Source organism: Corvus kubaryi, unplaced genomic scaffold (assembly GCF_017639235.1).
Source record: "Corvus kubaryi isolate FWS band 111438036 unplaced genomic scaffold, C.kubaryi_AGA036_p1.0 37398, whole genome shotgun sequence".
In the NCBI taxonomy this organism is placed as follows: Eukaryota; Metazoa; Chordata; class Aves; order Passeriformes; family Corvidae; genus Corvus; species Corvus kubaryi.
Genome location: NW_024581137.1, coordinates 32100140 through 32120287, shown reverse-complemented (window position 1 = coordinate 32120287; position 20148 = coordinate 32100140). Strand labels below are relative to the sequence as shown.

Sequence of the window (20148 nt, the reverse complement as noted above, 5' to 3'; positions counted from 1 at the left end):
ATGGGAACTGATTGCCAGAATGTTTGTGCTGTTCAGAGCCCTTTGGCCTTACTTTATGTCTTACTTTATTTTCGTTCCTTCCCCTTTGTTTTTTCTGAAACAGGATATAGCTGACCCTTTTTTTGCTTATTGTAAACAGCATGCGGACAGGTTAGACAGAAAATGGAAGCGGAAGAACTACTTGGCTTTACAATCTTACTGTAAAATGTCCTTGCAGGAAAGAGAAAAGCAGCTTTCGCCAGAAGCTCAGGTATTGTATTTGTGACACAAATGCCTCTGCATTAATCATCCATGTTGAACAAGACAGAAATTAAGAGAACCTAAAAATGTAATTATTGTAGGAAATTAAATGGGTAATATATTGATAGTGCATGGTCATTTAACAGTGCAGTGAACTATTTGTAGGGTTTGGTCTCTGAGAACAATTCTCTGTGTATATATATATTTATATAGATATATGTCTTATATAGTTATATCTCATATATATTTCAATAAATATCAAATATTAATATCTATGCTTGTCTGAATTGAAAAATATTACTTAGGTTTTGAGACAAAAAATTGGTAATTACTTTTTCATTGTAATCCATAGATTTTCTTTAACATTTTCTTCAAGATTCTGAAGAAAAAAAAGACAGACAAAAAATCAGGCATTTTTCTATTTCTAAATTTCCATTTTTGTAGGTCTAAGTGGAATTCTGTGTGCCAGGTGTTTTCATACTAAAGATTTCCAAGGGAAAAAAATAATGTATGCAAAGAACTGAGTCTGTGCTACAGCGTGGGCGTTGTCTGAAAGCCTTAGGCAAGTCTGTATCTCTGTCTAGTGGCAGATCCATTTAAAACTGTTAGTTACTGCATAAGCTCAACTGATAAATGTCCTGTTGATGTAAAGGTTTCAATCCCTCTGAGGGAATCTGCATACTTTCATATGCTTCAATGTGTGTCCTTTAGGGAATTTCTAGCATAGTTTGCTTCACTGCTTAGACTGAACTGCATTCCATGGAAAAATCACACCTGTGCAGAAAAGCAGCTTGTTACCTGAACGAAACTTGCCTAATTTATTTGTATCAAGTAGCAGATGCTGTAAATAGTGGAAATCATTTATGGGAGAGGACTGTTTTTTTTCTGAAGTGAGAATTATAGTGTAATGATAAGAAATACAGTTTCATATTGTCAAACTTCGTATTTTAAAAAATCTTACCTTTCTAGTTCTTCAGAGATCTTTGAACAGGAGAAGAGAATATTAATTTAAACTGACCTATGCTGTTGAGAATGAGCATGAGCAAACTCGTACTGTAGAAGAATTTTGAGTGCAATATTTCTATGGGGTATTGAATTTCATGTAGCTTGATGTAAAACTGATTTAATACTTCTTGCTGAATATACTCAGCTCTGAGTTATATGAAATGCACCTGTGTAGTGGAGGCATTACAATGAGTACTACCCAAGATAATGGTAAGTGCTGGTTGTGCAGTATCAGTTTGGATCCAACAGGCTTTATTAGCTCTGTTTTCAGGCATGTGTTACGCAGTGCTGATAATGCTGGTAAGTTCCCAGCATTTTCCTTTCTCCCTCCTCTTTTCCCCACATCCAAGACCTTGCAATTTTTTAATCTAAATTATTTGGATTACTTTTTTGGAAACTGAAAGAATGACTGCTGAAAACTGCAGGTGGAGTTACTTGACATAGTGTTATAGGCACCTTGATATAGGTATGATAACTTGCATACATTTTGTACAACCACGTGTTTTCACTATTGGTGGCTTTGGTATTGAACAGTGGTGGCTGTAGGTGGACCTGTTGCCTGCTGCTATGGTTCCAAGAAAAAAGCCACTGAGGTCAGAGCTGACCTGTAAGCCATGTTTCCTGTGTTTCTTGGTCACTAATGTTCAAGACCTAGTCCTTACTATAATGTGTTAAACTGTCTGCAATACTACCTTCAATGATTCTGTTTGAAGTCAGAGATGTTCCTTAACCACAGTGTGTATGTATATGCACACTTTTTGCTTTTGTCTCAGGAGTATCTCACACCATATGGTGGGGCAGTCACATTAGTTTAGTTTCTTCTTTGTGCAGGCAAGTAAACAGCTTCTAACTGATAGTCAGCTGGAGTTTTGCCTCTGAAGGTTTGTATGTTGATGTCATTTTCTGCCAGAATTGCCACTTCATAGAGTTCCCTCAAGACAGTGTTTTCCAACTGTCAGTAATAGCTCGATCTTTTGGGGTAGGTCTCCCAGATGGTCACAAATATACAGATGTCACCAGCAGTATATATTGTGAGCTTCTCTTGTCTGCTTCACTTCTGTTTGGATTGTGTTTTTGACAAATTATAATCAGCAAGTTTAACATTAATAAAGAGAAGTGGCATTGTGAAAGGAGTTCTTACAAAAGTATGTCAAATATGGTAATAATGCTCTTCATCAACTTTTTTTTGCTCACATGGATACCAATTTTAAGTATATCTAAATGCGTATGTGGTAGGTCAACCAAAGCTTTTACCAGTAGTGAGTTTTCACAGTCCAGTCAAATTATCGTTATCAGAAGGGGTTGTCTCAAAGCCAGCAATCATCTGTTGCTTTCATCAATAGGGAAATCTCATCAAGAAATGTGTACATAGCTCCAAAACCTAGTGAAAGGATAGTGTCATTTGTGTGTGTGCTTTGAAGTAAAATGGAATGTCTGTAGCAATGTCTGTTTTTTGAGATGTGGAGTTCTGGAGTGAAAATGACCTTGATTAGATTGTGCAGCTTTTAAAATGAAAACAAAATGCAGATGTGTTCCAAATTACAACTCACAACTAATTTTGAATTGTTCCTTGATGTGTTTAATTTGTGGAATTCTTCATTGCAGGCTCGCATCAATGCCAGGCTGCAGCAGTACCGTGCCAAGGCGGAGCTGGCCCGCACCACCAGGCCACAGGCCTGGGTTCCCAGGGAGAAGCTGCCGCGGCCGCTCACGAGCAGTGCTTCGGCCATACGCAAGCTTATGCGCAAAGCCGAACTGATGGGAATCAGCACAGACATCTTTCCAGTGGATACTTCGGATACGAGTTCCAGTGTTGATGGGAGAAGAAAACATAAACAACCAGCTCTCACTGCTGACTTTGTGAATTATTACCTTGGTAAGGGTGAAAATGCCTTATTTTTCTCAATGGAAAGATACCACTTTGCTGCATTGTGCTATGTTATTTAATTGGCTTTTTTATTTTCGTTGTGTTTAATTGTTTATAGTAGATAAATGTGGATTATGACTTCATTTTAGGTCAGGTATTATTTCTTGGAGTCTCTGTGTACACAAAGTTTTTTTTTTAAAGACATTTCAGAAAAGAATAAAATCTTTCAAGTATAAAGAGGAGACTAAACTGTCTTTAAGAAGGGAGTAAGTAACTTTTGGTATAATATTTTTTCTTTAAATTCTCCTCCATTTCTATGTGGAATAGCATGACTTTTTGACTGTGTGCTAGATCCTGATCAAAGTTCATCATTTTAACTACAATATTTATGCAGCAAAACAAAAACGTTTTGACTGTTCATTCTACTCTGTGTAATAAACCTATAGGCCATAGTTTTGTATTGTTGCGGTTTTTCATTTTCGATTGCTTCACTTTTTTTTTAGTGCATAAAACTTGAAAATGTATATTCCAGAACAGAAAATGACGCGATTTTCTTTTAAATAGAGAGAAATATGCGCATGATTCAAATCCAGGAGAATATGGCTGAACAGAAGAATATCAAGGATAAGTTAGAAAATGAGCAAGAAAAGCTTCATGTGGAGTATAATAAGGTAAAAAAAATGGGCTGATAAACCATTGTACCATTTTAGTATTGCTGCTGTTTACTTTGATAGAATTCTTCTTTCCCTGGAAAAAGATTAGGATGAAAGTGAAAGATGCAAACTATTGATCTGTTAAATGTAATATTTAAAAACATATTTCTTCTTTTAAAAATACTCAGTAGTCTTTCTTCTCCCATACAAGTAGTATCAATTTCTAAAATGTGATACTTCAACTGGACACAAGTTCTTTGACTGACCCCACTGAGAGGTCCGCTAACAAATTGCACATGGACTTGTTTGAACCTGCATGATTCTCTACTTGGAGCCCTGCTTGATAATTGGCAATCTAGGATACTCAAGACTGTTATTTATTTATTGATTTATGTCAACTACAGCTTCAGTTGGGCTTAGATTTAATGACTATTTTTTTAGACAGAAATTATCAGTATTCACACCTCCATAGTGTCCTCTGCATGCTTTTTAGGGTATAACAAATTTGATGCCCATAAATTATGGCATTGCTCCCCCAAAATGTTGCTAATATATTTTTTTTATTAACTCATCATTATGACTAAAAAAGAATTTTGTGCATTTTTATCAAATGAATGTTTATTTTAATAATTAAATATTTTGAAACATTGATATACTGTACCTTTTGTGACGGATGACATGCTGCAATTCTTGCTGAATTCAGGGGCCTATTAAGTGTTAGTTAATGATGACAAAAAATGGTGTTGCTACTAATTCCTAAAATGTTTGGTGTGTGTTTTAAGTGAGGACATATGGAAAATGTAGCAGCAGATCCTTGTGAACTTCCCAAAGATGATAAAGGGAAAGGAAGTTGTGCCTGGGGCTTTTAACCAAATTAATAGTTACCTCCCAAAATATACAACCTAACAGTTAGTGCCAGGAGAAAAAAAAACCCCTTTTTTTTCCTTGCATCCTTTAATTTTAAATTTTCTTTTTCTGTGAGTGTGGCAAAAGAGAGTTTTAATTCATTTATATGTTTGCGTGCTATAATCTTGCTGCCTACAAGATTATATATGTTGTATGGACAGCACATAGAAAATATTGTTGTATTTTAGTTTTCCTTTCCATATGACTTTATGAAACCTTATATCCATGCTGAAATTCTTTAGGTCTTTACCAAACAAGTGGCTGCTCTGGTTTTTGTCTTAGTTCTGTTAAATTACTGAATGGTTGTACTGATCTCAGCTATATTGATACCAGTTTCACTGTTTTTCTATTCCCACAATAAACTAATGCACCCTTGATAAGTAAGAGGTTGAGTAAATTTTATTGAATTACTGTTAATGGCTTTTCATTCCTGTTGCCTTTTTTTTTTTTTTAAACTTTTCAGCTGTGTGAGTCCTTGGAAGAGCTACAAAATATGAATGGAAAACTGCGAAATGAAGGGCAAGGCATTTGGGCTCTGCTGGGTAGAATCATTGGACAGGTTGGTTGGTTCCTTGCCCCCCTTTACAGAAAAAACCAGCAGAACAGGTTTTCCAAGAATAGGCCGTTTTGTTTCTCTCTGCCACTTCTATGGCCGAATAAATTGATTTGATTTGATCAGACCCAGGCTTTACTTGGGGGATAATGCTTCCTGATTGAAGTACCTAGACTTCTGCAAACCACCTACTGGGAATGTGTAGCTTCATTTTGTTGTTGCAATAGTGTTCTTGTTTACAAAATTCTTTCATTTGGTATAAGTGATTGACCTGTCATTTGTGATGAATCTCAGTATGAGGCATGAGTTAATCCTACTGTTTTTGTCTCCAGTTGTCTTTAGTTACTGTAGGCTTCAAATGATAAGTTAACTCTTTATGGGTTTTATAAGATACAAATCCTTTTAAATGCAGTATTTACGTAATGGTGTGTAACTAGACAGAGGAGAATATTTTGATCAAATGAATATAAATATCTAGGACAACAGAAGATTTGGGTTACTTCCTGTTGCCAGCAATTATCTTTGTTCCCACTGATATGGGAAGAGAAGTGTAGATTTTTGCAGTGTTTTCAATATATGTTTTATGTCAGAGGTATTAAATGTCAATGGACATTTTGGATGTGAGAGGGAGATTGCAATAATTTCCAGTTATGATTTGATATTGAAGAAACTGTTCATTGTGAAAATGCAGAAATACAATTATTCACGATTTTGGCATGCCCTTTGTTACTGCTGAGCTTGTGCTGCTGTTCAGAAAACGAACCTTACACTTTCTTTATGCAGTAATAGTTCCTAAGATACGCAACCTTTTACTAGTTCTATTTGTCTGCCTACCTCTCCTACTTGCAAAGAAGAATTCTTGCATAACGTATCTTTTAAACCAAGATTATTTTTCCTTCCTTTGAGTAAGTATTTGCAGAGATATTTCCTGATGCAAATGTTACGAAATTTGAAAAAAAAAAGAATGAAAAGCTGAGTAGAATTCATTTACACAGCTTGCATGACATTTTTTTTCCAGTTGGTTGAACAGATGCAGACCCATGGGGCTGCTGAGAAATGACTTTGATAGATGGTTGCTGTCTGAGAAGCCAGCATACTGCAGATAGTAGAAACCCAACGAGAGTCTTGTCTGCTTTGTGAAGGGCTTGGTCCAATAAGATAATTTTTCTAATTAACCTGTCGAGCACCAGTGTAGCTGCAATGCTGGGGAAAATAAACTGCCTCAGTGTTCTGTCACTTTCATGAATTTGCCTTTGCTTGTTTCAGCTTCCTAGAGAAATGCATCCTTGTCCATCCCTATATTGGAAGCTTGAAGAAAGATTCTAAAAGCCATTCTTTCCGTGTGTTTCTTACTGAATTGAAAAAAATTCTCTAAGATTACTTTATATTACAGAATCATATTGGAGTAAATGTGTAGTCTGTAAAATAGCTAGCTAAGCAATTTCCCACTCATTATTATGTGTCTCGTTCTTCATGCATTGAGATTAGTGGAATGTTCTTTAAAAGTGTCAAGACTCATGTGTACTGCATTTGTTCAAATCCAATAGAAATTGAACATACCAGCAATTTTACGGGCTCCAAAGGAAAGGAAACCAAGTAAAAAGGAAGGAGGAACACAAAAGGCATCTACACTTCCGGCAGTACTTTATAGGCAAGTAATTAAACTTTGACAGAATAGATAACAGTATCCAGCAAGTTACAGTTTCAGAATTGTTTGCTTCAGTGTTTAATTAACAAAATGCTTTACTGTTTTCTATACGTTTGAATGCTAAGTTGAACAGTGGTCAATTCTTCACCCTACCACACATGAGTAAAACTTGGGTGTTTTTGCTAATTTGACAGCAGTGCTTTAAGGACAAAGCTAACTCCTTGCATCTGAAGTTTTTTTGATGTCAAAACTAACTGGTCACTTTGTTCTTTGAATGCAGTCCTCTGAGTGCATGATTTTGAGAACAGTGATGATGCTGTTCAGTCACGATTCCTTTATGCACAAAACACTTGTCATATAAGAATTCTCACTTTTTGCTCATGCTAAATTTCCCTACTTCTCTTTTTATTAATTCCCAAGGTTATAAAATGTATTCACTTACTCTGTCATACATAGTTCCACCTTTTCCCCTCTTCTGTAAGCTGTGAAGCTACTGACTGGGTTTTTATTAAGCCTAATAGTGGGACATAAACTAGAATCCCAGATGCAAAACACATCATCTAGGATCTTTTTTTCTCACCACAGCTGAGAAGTTACATGGTCTATTGTTTATCTAGAGAGCAGCAGCCAGGCATCCAGCCACAGCAAGTAGTGTCTTGCCCAGCTAGCATGCTAACTGAAGAGAGTGATTTACATAAGCAAAAGTTAATTTTAGTGTTGCAAGAGGTAGAAATCTTGAAAACGTGGCAGTGATCTGAGGATTTGGCAATTTAGATGTACACAGATAATTGGAGTCATGCTTCACTAGTTTTGTTTCATTCAAATGCACTCAGTTCCGTGTTATAGTGCAATCAGTGAACACCTATCTTTTCAAAATAACTAAGATTTCAATTCCACTAAAATAATAATAAAAAGGAGATATAATTTCTGATGAGTTACATTGCCCAGTGTAATAGCAGCACAGACCTATTTCAGGGTAATTAATAAGTGTATGATTGATTGTTCAGATTGATATTAGCAGTATAATTTTCTGTTTACGTATTTGTTGTATTTTTTTTCCACTTGCTACTGGTACATTTTGCTGAAGTATTGAGTGATTACTAACTTGTTAGAAGCCCTCAAAAATTTAAATTGAAAGCCATTTTTTGCTAAATCTTATTAGGAGCCTTTTATGCTTTTATTGTACTTAGATAGAAGCTCCTTAAACCCTTCCAAAATTACTCCACAATTACTTCAAAAAGTAATTATGCACGTAAATGATACATCAGTTTGAAGTTGCCACAAGTTTGTATTGAAACTGGGGAGTGTGCTGGGGTGTATTGTTTATTCTTTATGAATATGTAATTATAATGCTTTTCTGCTACGTACATGAAAAGTTGTGGAATTTGCAAGAAGAACCATGATCAACACCTACTGCTGCTGTGTGACACTTGTAAACTCCATTATCATCTTGGTTGCCTGGATCCACCTCTTACAAGGATGCCAAGGAAGACCAAGAACAGTTACTGGTAAGAATGCAGTTGATGTGTTCTTGTGCTGTCTCTGTACTTAAAGTAGGATGTAAATATGAATAGACTTGAAAATTCTGAGTGGATTAGACATTGCTTTAATGCAGTTTGAACAGAAATTTTTTATTTTCAGGTTATTAGCAGTGATGTTTCAAGGTTAAAAAAAAAAAGTTGTAAAGATTTTCTCATTATTAGCCACTATGTAAAAATAGGTTATAGTTGTAATTTTGGTTGGGTTTTGAGTTCATTTGCGATTGTTATTGCTGCAATATAATAGTGGTAGCAAATTATAGGTGAATACTTTTGGGAAATGGAAGACTCGGTTTTCTGTTTATGTTAGGACTCAGATAAGCAACTCTCTGTCTGGATTTTCAGGCAAATACTTGTAATATTTTTAAATAAAAGTAATAGATCTGTTTATTGCAAAATGGGAAGTGTTGGGTTTACTGCTGTCTTATGACTCAAATGTACAATGGCAGAAGTATGTTCATAACTGTACTTACTGCAGTTACATTTCCATGAATTAAAGTTCTTTCATGCCTGCAGAGCAGAACAAAAGCTAAGTGGTACAATGGAGAAATGGTAAGGTGGCAAAAATGCTGATTTCCAAACTGTCATAAAATTAGCTTGCTCTGCTCTGTAGTGTTAGCAACCTCCATGTTTAAACTGCTCTGAAATGTGTTAGAAGAAACTCAGAAACAGTTTGTAGCTGGCAAGAGGTTAGTGTACAGCATCTCAAGGAGTCATTCATCACCTTGTCTGAATGTTAAGGTACCAAATCAGAATAGTATAAGAATTGCTTCTAAAAATACAGTAAAACTATTTTAATAGAAAAAGATTATCTTCTGTTTTTCTTCATATATCTCTAAATTTTTGTTCTTAAAGAACTTGCATAAAACATTTACTTCAGCCATTTCTTTGGTTAGTTTTGAAGATTGTGTGCAGAACAAGATGGCCAGTATGTGAAATGGGAGGCCTCTCTTTTTTATATCTTAATGTGACAAAACCTGTATTTACCTCAATAAATTTCCTTAGTAAATTAATAGAGATTTTTTTTTAAAGATGAAAGTCTCAAAAAGGTTTTCACCATCACTAATACTTTCCTGAACCTAATATTCCTTTAATTATTTAATGTAGTGTGTGATGTGAGACTTTAGATCTCTTTTGTCAAATTTGCCAAGTAGTTATTTTACATGGAAGCTTTTTTTTTTTTAATTTTTAGATAGCTTCTTCATTTGCACAGGGGATTTGATTTTTGTTCTGCTTTTAACAAAGTTGAAAAGGCTCACTAAAAGCTATCAGTCCAATAGATGTAAGACTATAATTCTCAGTAGCTGTTAAAGGCAAGATAGGTCAGGTTGGGTAGTAAAGCTCTTTCATTTCAAAGCTATAACTTATCTTTGTTGTGAATTTCATGCTTCAGTGATATCTCAGATCACAAACTTGGCTTTTACTTCTAATTAGCTCAGGCATATTCTGGGGTGTGAGATGATAGCAGACAAATTGAGCTTCATTGATTGCATCCTTTTCATCATTGAACATTCCTTTATGTATTCTTTTCAGGATCAGTAGAGAGCATACAGAACAGACCCTTAATCCAAGTTCGAGTTCAGCAGGTTTTTCCTCCCCTGCTGTTTTGAATACAGTTTTTCTCTTTTGATTAAGATATGAATAAAAGTGCATTTTTTTTAGATGGGGGCCATGTACTTTTTAGATATTTGTATAGGATATAATAGGAACTTAGCAAAAAGATAAAAGAAAATTGGTATAGTAGGAAATTCCTTGAAACACTAGGCAGGTTGAAAGACTTCATTTGTGAGTGGTTAAAAACACTGAGTTTAGTTCTCTTTTAAAATAATAATCAAGAAACAATTAAAAATGATTGTTTGGGTTTTTCTTCTGTTCCATTATCATTGCTAATAATTTACTCAGAATAGCTAACTTGAGCCCTTGCCAAAGTTTTGATGATTGCAGTCATGTACTTTACCAGTATATTTGTTTAAACAATGAATATTTTAACATGAATTTATTCCATAAATTTCATCCTTTTTATTGTGTTTGAGGATGTCAGGTGATTGAGGTTATGTGTGTGATGCTACATAGGCTAATTTATAGTTATACTTTTTGTCTGTTTCATTCTCAGCATTTAATAATTTAAATTACAGTTTACCAAAAAGGGTTTTGAAATTGTTAAATTAAATCCAGTATTATATGTTAATAGTAAGAGAAAAGAATTAAATATATTGTGTATTTAAAAGCTAAATTGTTAAAGAAAGCACAAATTATATTTTGTTATCTCAGTGTTTCTAAAATTTAAAATGAGTTAACAGTTTTAGTCTTAGCAAAATCATAGTAAGACTCTAGACCTGGTGAGCACCGGTATTTCACAGCTTACTAGTTTAACTGGTTTAAAACACTTAACACTAAGAAGTTTCCTTGTTTGGAGGCCTGACAGTTTTCTTCAAGGTAACAGTTATAACATCTTACACATCAGTTTGTACCAAGTAGGTTCAGAGCCTGTCCTCATTTCAAATGGATTTGAGATGAAGAGCATAGGAACTATTTTATGTAATAATACATTAAAGCATTAATTTATGCCTGTTTTGATGCTGTGCTTTCAAAGTAGAAGCATAAAATATCCTGAGTTCAAAGAGTCGAGTCCAACTCCTAGATCAGGAGTTTTAACCATACACAGAAATGCTGTGGTTTACTTTCATTTAAAAATTTGAAATTCTCGGTTTCCTAGAAATCCTATTGATTAAACAGTTGAATATCATTTTGAGTCACATGTTATCATAATACTAAGTCTTATCATTCTTGCTGGCAACTTGTGTGCTTTTATGCTCCTGGCCATTCTGGATGGACTTGGAACTGTGCATTTTCCTGGTAGAGAATGATCTTAACTGGTACTAAGGCAATGCACAAGTGTTGGCAGACTATATAATGAATCTAATTGTAAAATATTGACATTTTCTTTAAAAAAAATACTTGGGAGGTACCAACAAGGATTAGCTCTTTCTACTGGAATGAGATTGCTGACAGACAGTGATAACTTCTGGTAGCATATGAAATACTAGGAACTGAGATGGACAAAACAAGGACTAATGGTTGTATTATGCTTGGTTGTTTTTATTTTTGTTTTAGAAGGCCAAGTTATTTTAGTGGTGACTGCTGTAGGGAGTACTGGCCACAGGACAGTATGAGCTGTAGAATTCCTGACCAGTAGTCCCTTGAACATTCATGCAGTATCTGGATATTCATTCATAGTCCTGGCCTCATTCATTCAGTACTGATCCAGCACCTCTTCAAATGTTTTTTCATCCTGGGTCACTGGATAATGATATAAAATTATTAACTTACATAAACATGAGTGGAATGTGACATACGTATTTTTATGTATTTGTAACTTGTCCTAATTGAAGGATGTTTGGGTCATTGCAAATGGCAATTTTTTTTTGTTACGCTCTGTAACTTCACACTCTGTAAGGTGCTCTTTGAAGCTTTTTGACAACTATATTTGGTTCATATATACTGTCTTCTGTCTCCAGAGTGTGTCATCTTAAAGCTGTGGTCCATGTTTCTTGAGCTCAAAGTGGCTTAATTCTTTGTAAACATTGCGAGAGGTGGTTTGTCAGAGAGTATATCCATGAGACCTGCATCTTCCTTATTGAAAACAAGCCCCACTCTAAGTAACTGTACAGTTTTCCTTTTTAAATACCGAGGACAGAACTGTTTTCTGGAAGCATGGTAGTGGTATTTGCTGAGCCATGTAAATACACTCTTTCCCAACTCACTACTACTGAGTTGATAAGATGTTTGTGACACGGGAAGTTATCTCTGATTCTTGTACCAAGTTAGATTGAAAACGCAACAAAATCACACAATTTCTTTTTTCTTCTGTAGGTTGTTAGTGCTTAATCAAAGACTTTCTGCATGATTAAAAGATTTCAAATCAGTACTGAGATTTCTTTATGGAACAAACACTTCCAATAATTCTAGCAGTAGGCACATTTTAGAAGTAGGCATATTATTGCCTGCTACCGATTTTCTCTGTGGGTCAGATTAGGCAAGTCCAGACTAAAAGCAAAACAAAACCGGTGTGCTGAAAGTTGATTCTTTGGCACCATTTCTTCTGTAATTTTGTTTATGTTGCATAGCAATGCTTGCTGATGTAGAGGTAGTCGAAGATTGTTTCAGTAGTTCTAAAGGTGACCTGCTGTGACAGGTTCTCTGTTCACTGCTTGTGCTTGAAGAGCTGAAATGAAGTGAGCATGACTGTGGCATAGCCAAACAGAAGTGATAGGCTGTTTTCTATGACTATATTGGGATTAAACAGCAGAATGGGAAGAGTGCTTCAAATTCAAGAACCATGTTGAAATAAACTATAAGAAGAGCTGAAAGGAGATTGTTTCCAAGTCAGAGGAGTGTGTGTCTGTAACAGCTTTTCTGTGGCTCTGTGGGAGCTAATAGCCAAACTGCTTTGTAGTTGAAGCTTGTCTGTTTTGTAATAGGGATGATGAGACATGGTTGACTATGATAGTAGAGCCTATTCTGGTAAATCAAGAGGCTGCTTGTAAGTTCATGTTTATAACTCCTTTCCTGCTTTACCTTTGGTATATTTGTGAAGTTTTGTTCTGTGATTCACACAACACCCTCACCCCCATCATAGTATGATTTTGCCTTTCTTTTCTAGATCTACCTTTTTTGTAATTTTGATTGCTCTCACATTTGCACAACCTGTTTCAGAGCAAGCTTGTTCCTAAAAACGAAATTTAAGGAACTTGCATGCAGTGCCTCATCTTTTGGTTGAGATGTTTCATGTCTTCCTCAGTAACATTGAAGTTAAAGTGCTTCACTTATATATATTTAAATAGGATAATAGTGAAAATTCAGGACTTTACTGATCTGCATGGGTATTTTCTGTGGAACTGTCTGAACACAGGTAGCAGAAATATGGTGTCTTTCCCTTGTAATAACACAGAGAGAAACAGGAATGATTTAAATCATACATGCAGGGTGGTATATCCAAGAAACTGGTTCCCAATTCCAAATATTGTTGTAAAACCCTATGACTATTTGTTTCTCTTATAAAAGCTTTATTTTTAGTGCAGCTCTTTAGTTATTGAAGCTTTTTTTTTTACTTTATATAGAGCGCATATTTTTGCCATAATAATGGGCAAAATAAACGTTTTGTAAGAACTGCTCATCATAGAATTTTTGAACATTTTCATAGGTCTTGGTTACATCTGCATAAGCAGATCATAGTAATTACTTTCAATTGTGCTTTCCAGTACATAAATTAATGACATGACTGGTGCTGCGGTGTTATGGAGGGCCGTGCTCTCTGATGCTTACCAAATAGAAATTCACCTTAAAGCTTTGGGTTGCACGACTTGAAGACAATGTATCCTATAAAAATAAAGATCTCAAAGTAACTTTTAGCTAAGCAGATATGCAAGATTTTGAGGGAATATTGTTACTTAAAGCTTCTCTCTGCTTCATCATTGGAGTGCCTTTCTCCAAAAATCTTAAAGCAGTAGTAGTTTGGTCTGTGTGCCTTTATTTACTTAAGTGCTTGTGAATACATATTTGTGTGTGTATACACAAATTTATGTAAACATATGACCATAAAAAGTAGCATTGTGAAAGCTATTATACCTTATATTTTTCTGTATTCTAGTGTCTTAAGGCCTAGAGGTGTTAACAAGTACTCTGTGTGTGGCAAACCGAGGCTTGTAAAGAGGAGTGTGCTCATTTTAACAAGCGCAGGGAACAAAACTCCAAATAAGCTACTCCTTTTTCCCCCACCCTTTCTGATAATGGAGGAACAATAGGGAGAGGTTTACTAAAATCAGTAACCACAGCAGTATTAATAGCAAAATGTATACGAGAGAGAGTATTTTACCCACAAAAGGGTATTCACCCCTGGGAGCAAACAAAAATGTTTCCCAAAAATAGTGCTGCCAGTATGGTCTCTGGACAAAGGCTTTAAGCTGAGGAGAGCCCTTGCAGCTTAACATTCCCTTGCCTCAGTCTGAAGAAACCAGCAAAGAACTGGGATGAAACTTAGAAGCCAGATCGCTGGCATTGTGCTTCCCGCTGTTTCTCCAGACTGCTGCGCCCGGCTGTGTTTGGCAGCGTTTGCCCTACTCAGTTGCTCTACTCAGTCCCCCACGGCCGGCACTGGCACCACACCACCAGCTCTGGACAGGGTTTTGGGCTCTGTCTGGCTGTGCCAGCTCAGGTGGGGGTTTGGAATGGAAAGGGGACCACCAGTGGTGGAGAGGGGGCTGGGGCCGACTGATCCCAGCACCTTCTCTCTGGAGAGATCCAATCAAGATGGCAAGTTTTTAGTTTCTGGCACTCAGCTCATGCTGCCGAACCCACGCCCCCAGTGATGATGTCTGTGGTACAGAATTAAACAGTGCTAAAAACTCCATCCCCCTTTTCTCTGTAACCCGGACAAGAAGGAAGAATACAGAAATATACTCTTGTATGCTGGCCCAAAACTGTTTGAAAAGTATGTAAACTGACTTCCTTGTGTTCTGGCTACTCATAAAGACTCCATACTTCCATGAGAGAGGGGAGAAACTGTTACCTTTCCTGCAATCTACCCTATTCTGCTTTTCTAGACCAGCAAATATTCCAAGTACTTTCATGTGTCCTATTTACAGTGGTCTTAAGTGCTTTTGAGATAAAGATGATGAACCTTCATAATATTATAATGTAGCCAGAATTATCTAAAATTGACATATGGAAAAGTTAAAGGAGAAAGGTCTTGAGTTAGTCAGGGTTACACTGATCTGTTACCCAATCCATGACTAGTTTCCCTGTATTCTGACTTGGTAGCCACTGGTCTGTCTAGCAAACCATGATGCCTCCTGGTGTCTTTTGGTATAGCCAGGAGAGATCTGAGGTTATACTGCTTGGATTGCTCTGAAAGAATTAGAAAGCATGGAAGGTTAATGGACTTGATATTGTTTTATCCCTCACTGAACTTCACAGGAGAACTATTCCTGTTGAACGTGCAAATTGGAAGAAATGGACTCAAACACAACGTGTGTATCTGACTTTGTGCTTTTGATTATACAGGATGGATATGCCTTCTTGTCACAAGTGTGTACTAAAATTTAATCTCAAATAATTAAATACATGTTTTTTTTGTTTTGTCTCCATCCAAAGCAAATTTGCTCCATCGTTTAGATAATTTTAATGTGCTTATTATCCCTGTTAATGCCAGTTAATAGCAGAACATAATGTTGATTTTTTTTTTTTAGTTTGTATTATTAAAAAAACCATGTTTAATAGGAGAACAGTGGTGGATTGGAATTCATTTGAATAGACTTGTAGTGTTTTGAACTGGAAGTGTAGTGTGAGAAGTAATTAAAACTGACTCTTACCAGTGAGTATAATTTTTATGTTTTCATTAATGAACATCCGCATTTATGACTTTGCATAAGATGACTTTTTGCAAATAAAAACATATCTTAATGAATTCCTATTTTCTTAGTTCTTTTATGGAGCATGTTAATAGCATTACTTTAGCATCTGTTCAATTTTGAAGTTCTGATGGTGATTTTGTACTTTTTTCAGAAACTTTTTTCAATTTAGTGTTCAAAGTTTGTTAATATATGTCTCTAGCTTCTGTATTTTTAATTTTCTCCTAACTATTTTTTTCAGATTTAAAACCCACTCCCTTAGGAAATACATATTAAAATTAATTTTCATAACAAACATGTCCTCCAAATCCCTGCCACTAAAGCATGCTCTCATCAGAATGAATTCAGCAGCATGTCAATGTAAAGATTAACAATCTTGTCCAGTGGAGGGTGCCCCTGCCCATGGCAGGGGGGTGGGAGCGAGATGATCTTTAAGATCCCTTCCAATCCAAACCACTGAATAATAATGTAATTAAACTGCAGCAGCAGTAATTAATAGATTACAGATCAGTGGGCAGCTTTAAAAATGAGGATGTGGTAGAATGAAAATGATGAAATAGGGTGCATATTTCTTGAAGATTAATTCCTACTTTCAAAATCTTGGTTTTCAAAGTTAAATACTGTCAGGAATATAAGAACATCTTACTTGTGTTTTGCTTGGTTGCGTAAAGTGTACGTTTTAGGTGTTCATTTGATTTCTCAACTTTTGAATTTATCTTAAACACAAACACTTCAATATGTTTCTTTTTCTGCTCGTGTGACTGCAGTCTTAAAAAGAAAATCTTCCACTTTGCAGGCAATGCTCAGAGTGTGACCAGGCAGGTAGCAGTGATATGGAGGCTGATATCGCCATGGAAACCTTACCAGATGGGACCAAAAGATCAAGGAGGCAAATTAAGGAACCAGTGAAATTTGTTCCTCAGGATGTGCCTACAGAACCGAAGAAAATTCCAATCAGGAACACGGTAAATGATGGTGGAGCTGATGTTTTGAGGCTCATATTCATAATAATATTGTTTCAGATGACTTACATTGTGGGTATTTTGAACTGAGGTATTTCAGTTAGATTGATGTTCTGTTTTTGTTACTTATTCCATTTTCTCCTTTTAGTGCTTTATTAGTTGTGGTAAATACAGTTTTGCTAAAGTAGAAAGCTGGGAAACATGGTAATTAACTGAAGAGCTGTACAAGCTTAAGAAGAAATTCAGTTTGCACTTAAACTTAGCTTTTACAGTTCTTCTTCGCTGTAGTAGTAAGGACACTTACTAGGGAAGATTTAAATATATTGAATTATAGCTGTAAAGTAATTAGTCATTTCCCTATCTACAGGCAATCTGCTGACTAACTGCACATTTTGTGACCATCACAGCACCCTGTTATTTCAGTTTGTTTGCCTTCCTAGTCTTATTAGTCATTGTATGTTTTCTTAAACTTTCTTGGTTGATAGAATTTTGAGAAGACAAGCAAAAGCTCTTGCTTTCTGTACTGACGAAATATTTAGCATCTTTCCTTCCTTTGAAAGTAGAATTTTTTTATTAATCACTGTGCACTTTTACTTAAATTTGGCTCTCTTACTTATTCATAAAACAAGGCTTTTCATGTGTGATGTGTCATATCACCTATAAAAAGTACATAAAAATATCAAAGGGCATTTAGGTCCAGTTTACGGGATGAGTAGTGTTCCCATATCCCTTCAGACGTAAGTGGTTCATCTTCCAATATATTCCTTATTATCAAGAAATACTTACAATGTCTCACATTGGAGTTAAATAAACTTCATCTCTCATGCAGCACAACTTTATTTTCTTCACAAAGCTTTCCAGACATTTTATGATTATACTAGCACATACCATACTTAACATATACTGATAGAATTAAGCAAGTATTTTCCTGACCCAATGTTAAATGTTTGCTTTAATTTTGGGCCACAGCTTTGATTTACCTAATGGCTTCCCTTTCCTGGTCTGTGACTCAGAACTTTAAGAATGACTCAAGCCAAGCTGATGAATTTAGCTCAAACTATGGGGAGTGTGAGAAATCCAAAATTAAATTTTGAGAAACTACTACTTCTTTCTTTTCCTTGTTGAGGGAAAGTACCGTTCTTCCTTCTGCTTAAGAGCTTGTAGAATCTTACAGCTGCCTGGGTAGGTTGAACTTACTGTTGTTATGCTGTTATTCATACAGAAAGAAGACTTATCTGGTGTTCTGCTTACTGAACTCTTTGTCTCTCATTTCTCCTGTTTCTTCTTTCTTTCTCTTCTCTCTTTTTATACCTAATGTAGTGCTATTAGGGTGTGGAGAATCATGATTCTCCGACTAAAGAGAACTGAAATTATTGCAGGAAAGACCTTCGTAGTTGTAATAAAAAAAGGAGTGGTATAAGGCATTGTTCAGAAATCAATAGGAATGCAAGACTGGTTTGTTCTAAAGCTCGTGTAATAACTGCCAAGGTTCTTCTGTGCAAAATGGAGAGAAGTCTGATTGCTCTGAAGTGTTCCCCTCATGCCATGATGCTGTGATGTGCTGAACTGGTGCTGCATTGGTGATTTGGCACCTCATGTGCCAAATCAAATCTGTACACATTGTAGTATGTAATACAGAATTAATTGATTTTCAGCGGACTGATGTGTTGTGTCACTGTATGGCGCTGCACTGTGGAAAAATCACTGCTGCCAGTCTAAGAAAGATTTTGTTCCTTTGCTTGAATTTTCAGTCTCTCAGTTCTCTCCAGTTCTCTACTTTTGTACAACATACAGATTTGCAAGATAGCGTCTTTGCTGCCTTGTGGGCAGGGCTTCTCTGTCAAAGAGGAGCATCAACCACTGACTGATTGGCCTCCTTCTGGGTAACTCCCCTAGTATATATACTGAGCATGATGTTCCATGGTGTGGAATATCCCTTTGGCCAGTTCGGTCAGCTCCCTCCCAGCTTTTTATGCAGCTCCTCCCTGGCAGAGCATGAGACACCGAAAAGTCCTTGATTTGAAGTATGCATAACTTAGCAACAGCCAAAACATCTGTGTGTTACCAGCATTATTCTATCTGCATTAGGCCAGATTAGCTCAGTTGGTCAGAGCATGGTGCTAATAATGCCAGGATTGTGGGTTTGATCCTTGTATGGGCCATTCACTTGAGAGCTGGACTTTGATGATCGTTGTGCGTCCCTTCCAACTCAGAATATTCTGTGATTCTCATACTAAGTCCAAAAACCACAGCACTATACCAGCTACTCAGAAGAAAATTAACTCTATCCCAGACAAAACCAGAATGTCCAGAGACCTGTGACAATTGGAGCACACTAGTGTTCACAGCTTCTACATGACATTGGAGACTCAGTTTCCTTCTGTAATTTGGAAGTGTGAGGGAACTAACACTGAAGACAGTTATTCAGTCAGGATAATGCTTCTTCCTTGTACAATTCTCAGCATTAATTGTGTGCCAGGACAGTGTTTTATAAAACACTATATAAGTGTTTTATAAAAAGCTACATAAGCTTTTTAAAGAACCCTGTGAGTGCTCTCTAGTATTTCTATCTCTTAGCTTTCAAATATTTCACTGCATATTTATATAGAATCATAGAGTCACAGAATATTCTGAGTTGGAAGGGGCCCACAAGGATCACTGAAGTCCAACTCCTGGCCCTGCATGGGACACCTCCAAGAACCATACCATGTGCCTGAGAGCATTGTCCAAATGCTTCTTGAACTCTGCAAGCCTTGGTGCTGTGACCACTTCCCTGGGGATCCTGTTCCAGTGCCCAACCACCCTCTGAGTGAAAAACCTTTTCCTGATATCCAACCTAAACCTCCCCTGATGCAATATCAGGCCATTCCCTCAGGTTGTGTCACTGGTCACCAGAGAGAAGAGATCAGTGCCTGCCCCTCCTCTTCCCCTCATGAGGAGGCTGGAGACTGCAATGAGGTCTCCCCTCAGTCTCCTCCAGGCTGAACTAGCCACTCCTTGCATGTCTTTCCCTCTAGGCGCTTCACCATCTTTATAGTCCTCCTTTGAACTCTTTCTGAGTTCAGATACAATAGCTGTAATAGCTTTATATCTTCTTCACATTGTGGCACCCAAAACTGAACACAGTATTCAAGGTGAGGCCGCCCCAGTGCAGAGCAGAGTGGGACAATCCCCTCCCTTGCTCAGCTGGCGATGCTGTCCCTGATGCACCCCAGGACATGGTTGGCCCTCCTGGCTGCCAGGGCACTGCTGACTCATGTTCAACCTCCCATCGACCAGGACTCCCATGTTCCTTTCTGTGGTACTGCTCTCCAGCCTCTCATTCCCCAGTCTGTCCATGCACTGAGGGTTGCATCATCCCACCTGC

The 20148-nt window shown here is 36.7% G+C and overlaps 1 protein-coding gene across 6 annotated transcripts in view; it reads left to right on the top strand.

Annotated features, from left to right (window-relative positions):
- The window catches only part of PHF14 (PHD finger protein 14), a 163973-nt gene that overhangs the window by 38058 nt on the left and 105767 nt on the right, over window positions 1–20148 (top strand). For all 6 annotated transcript variants that reach the window (XM_042042817.1, XM_042042814.1, XM_042042816.1 and 3 more), the window contains exons 8-14: window positions 104–250; window positions 2851–3121; window positions 3677–3783; window positions 5135–5230; window positions 6772–6875; window positions 8249–8380; window positions 16616–16784. In XM_042042817.1, the coding sequence (XP_041898751.1) occupies window positions 104–250; window positions 2851–3121; window positions 3677–3783; window positions 5135–5230; window positions 6772–6875; window positions 8249–8380; window positions 16616–16784 (1026 nt within the window). The remainder of the gene's footprint in view (window positions 1–103; window positions 251–2850; window positions 3122–3676; window positions 3784–5134; window positions 5231–6771; window positions 6876–8248; window positions 8381–16615; window positions 16785–20148) is intronic.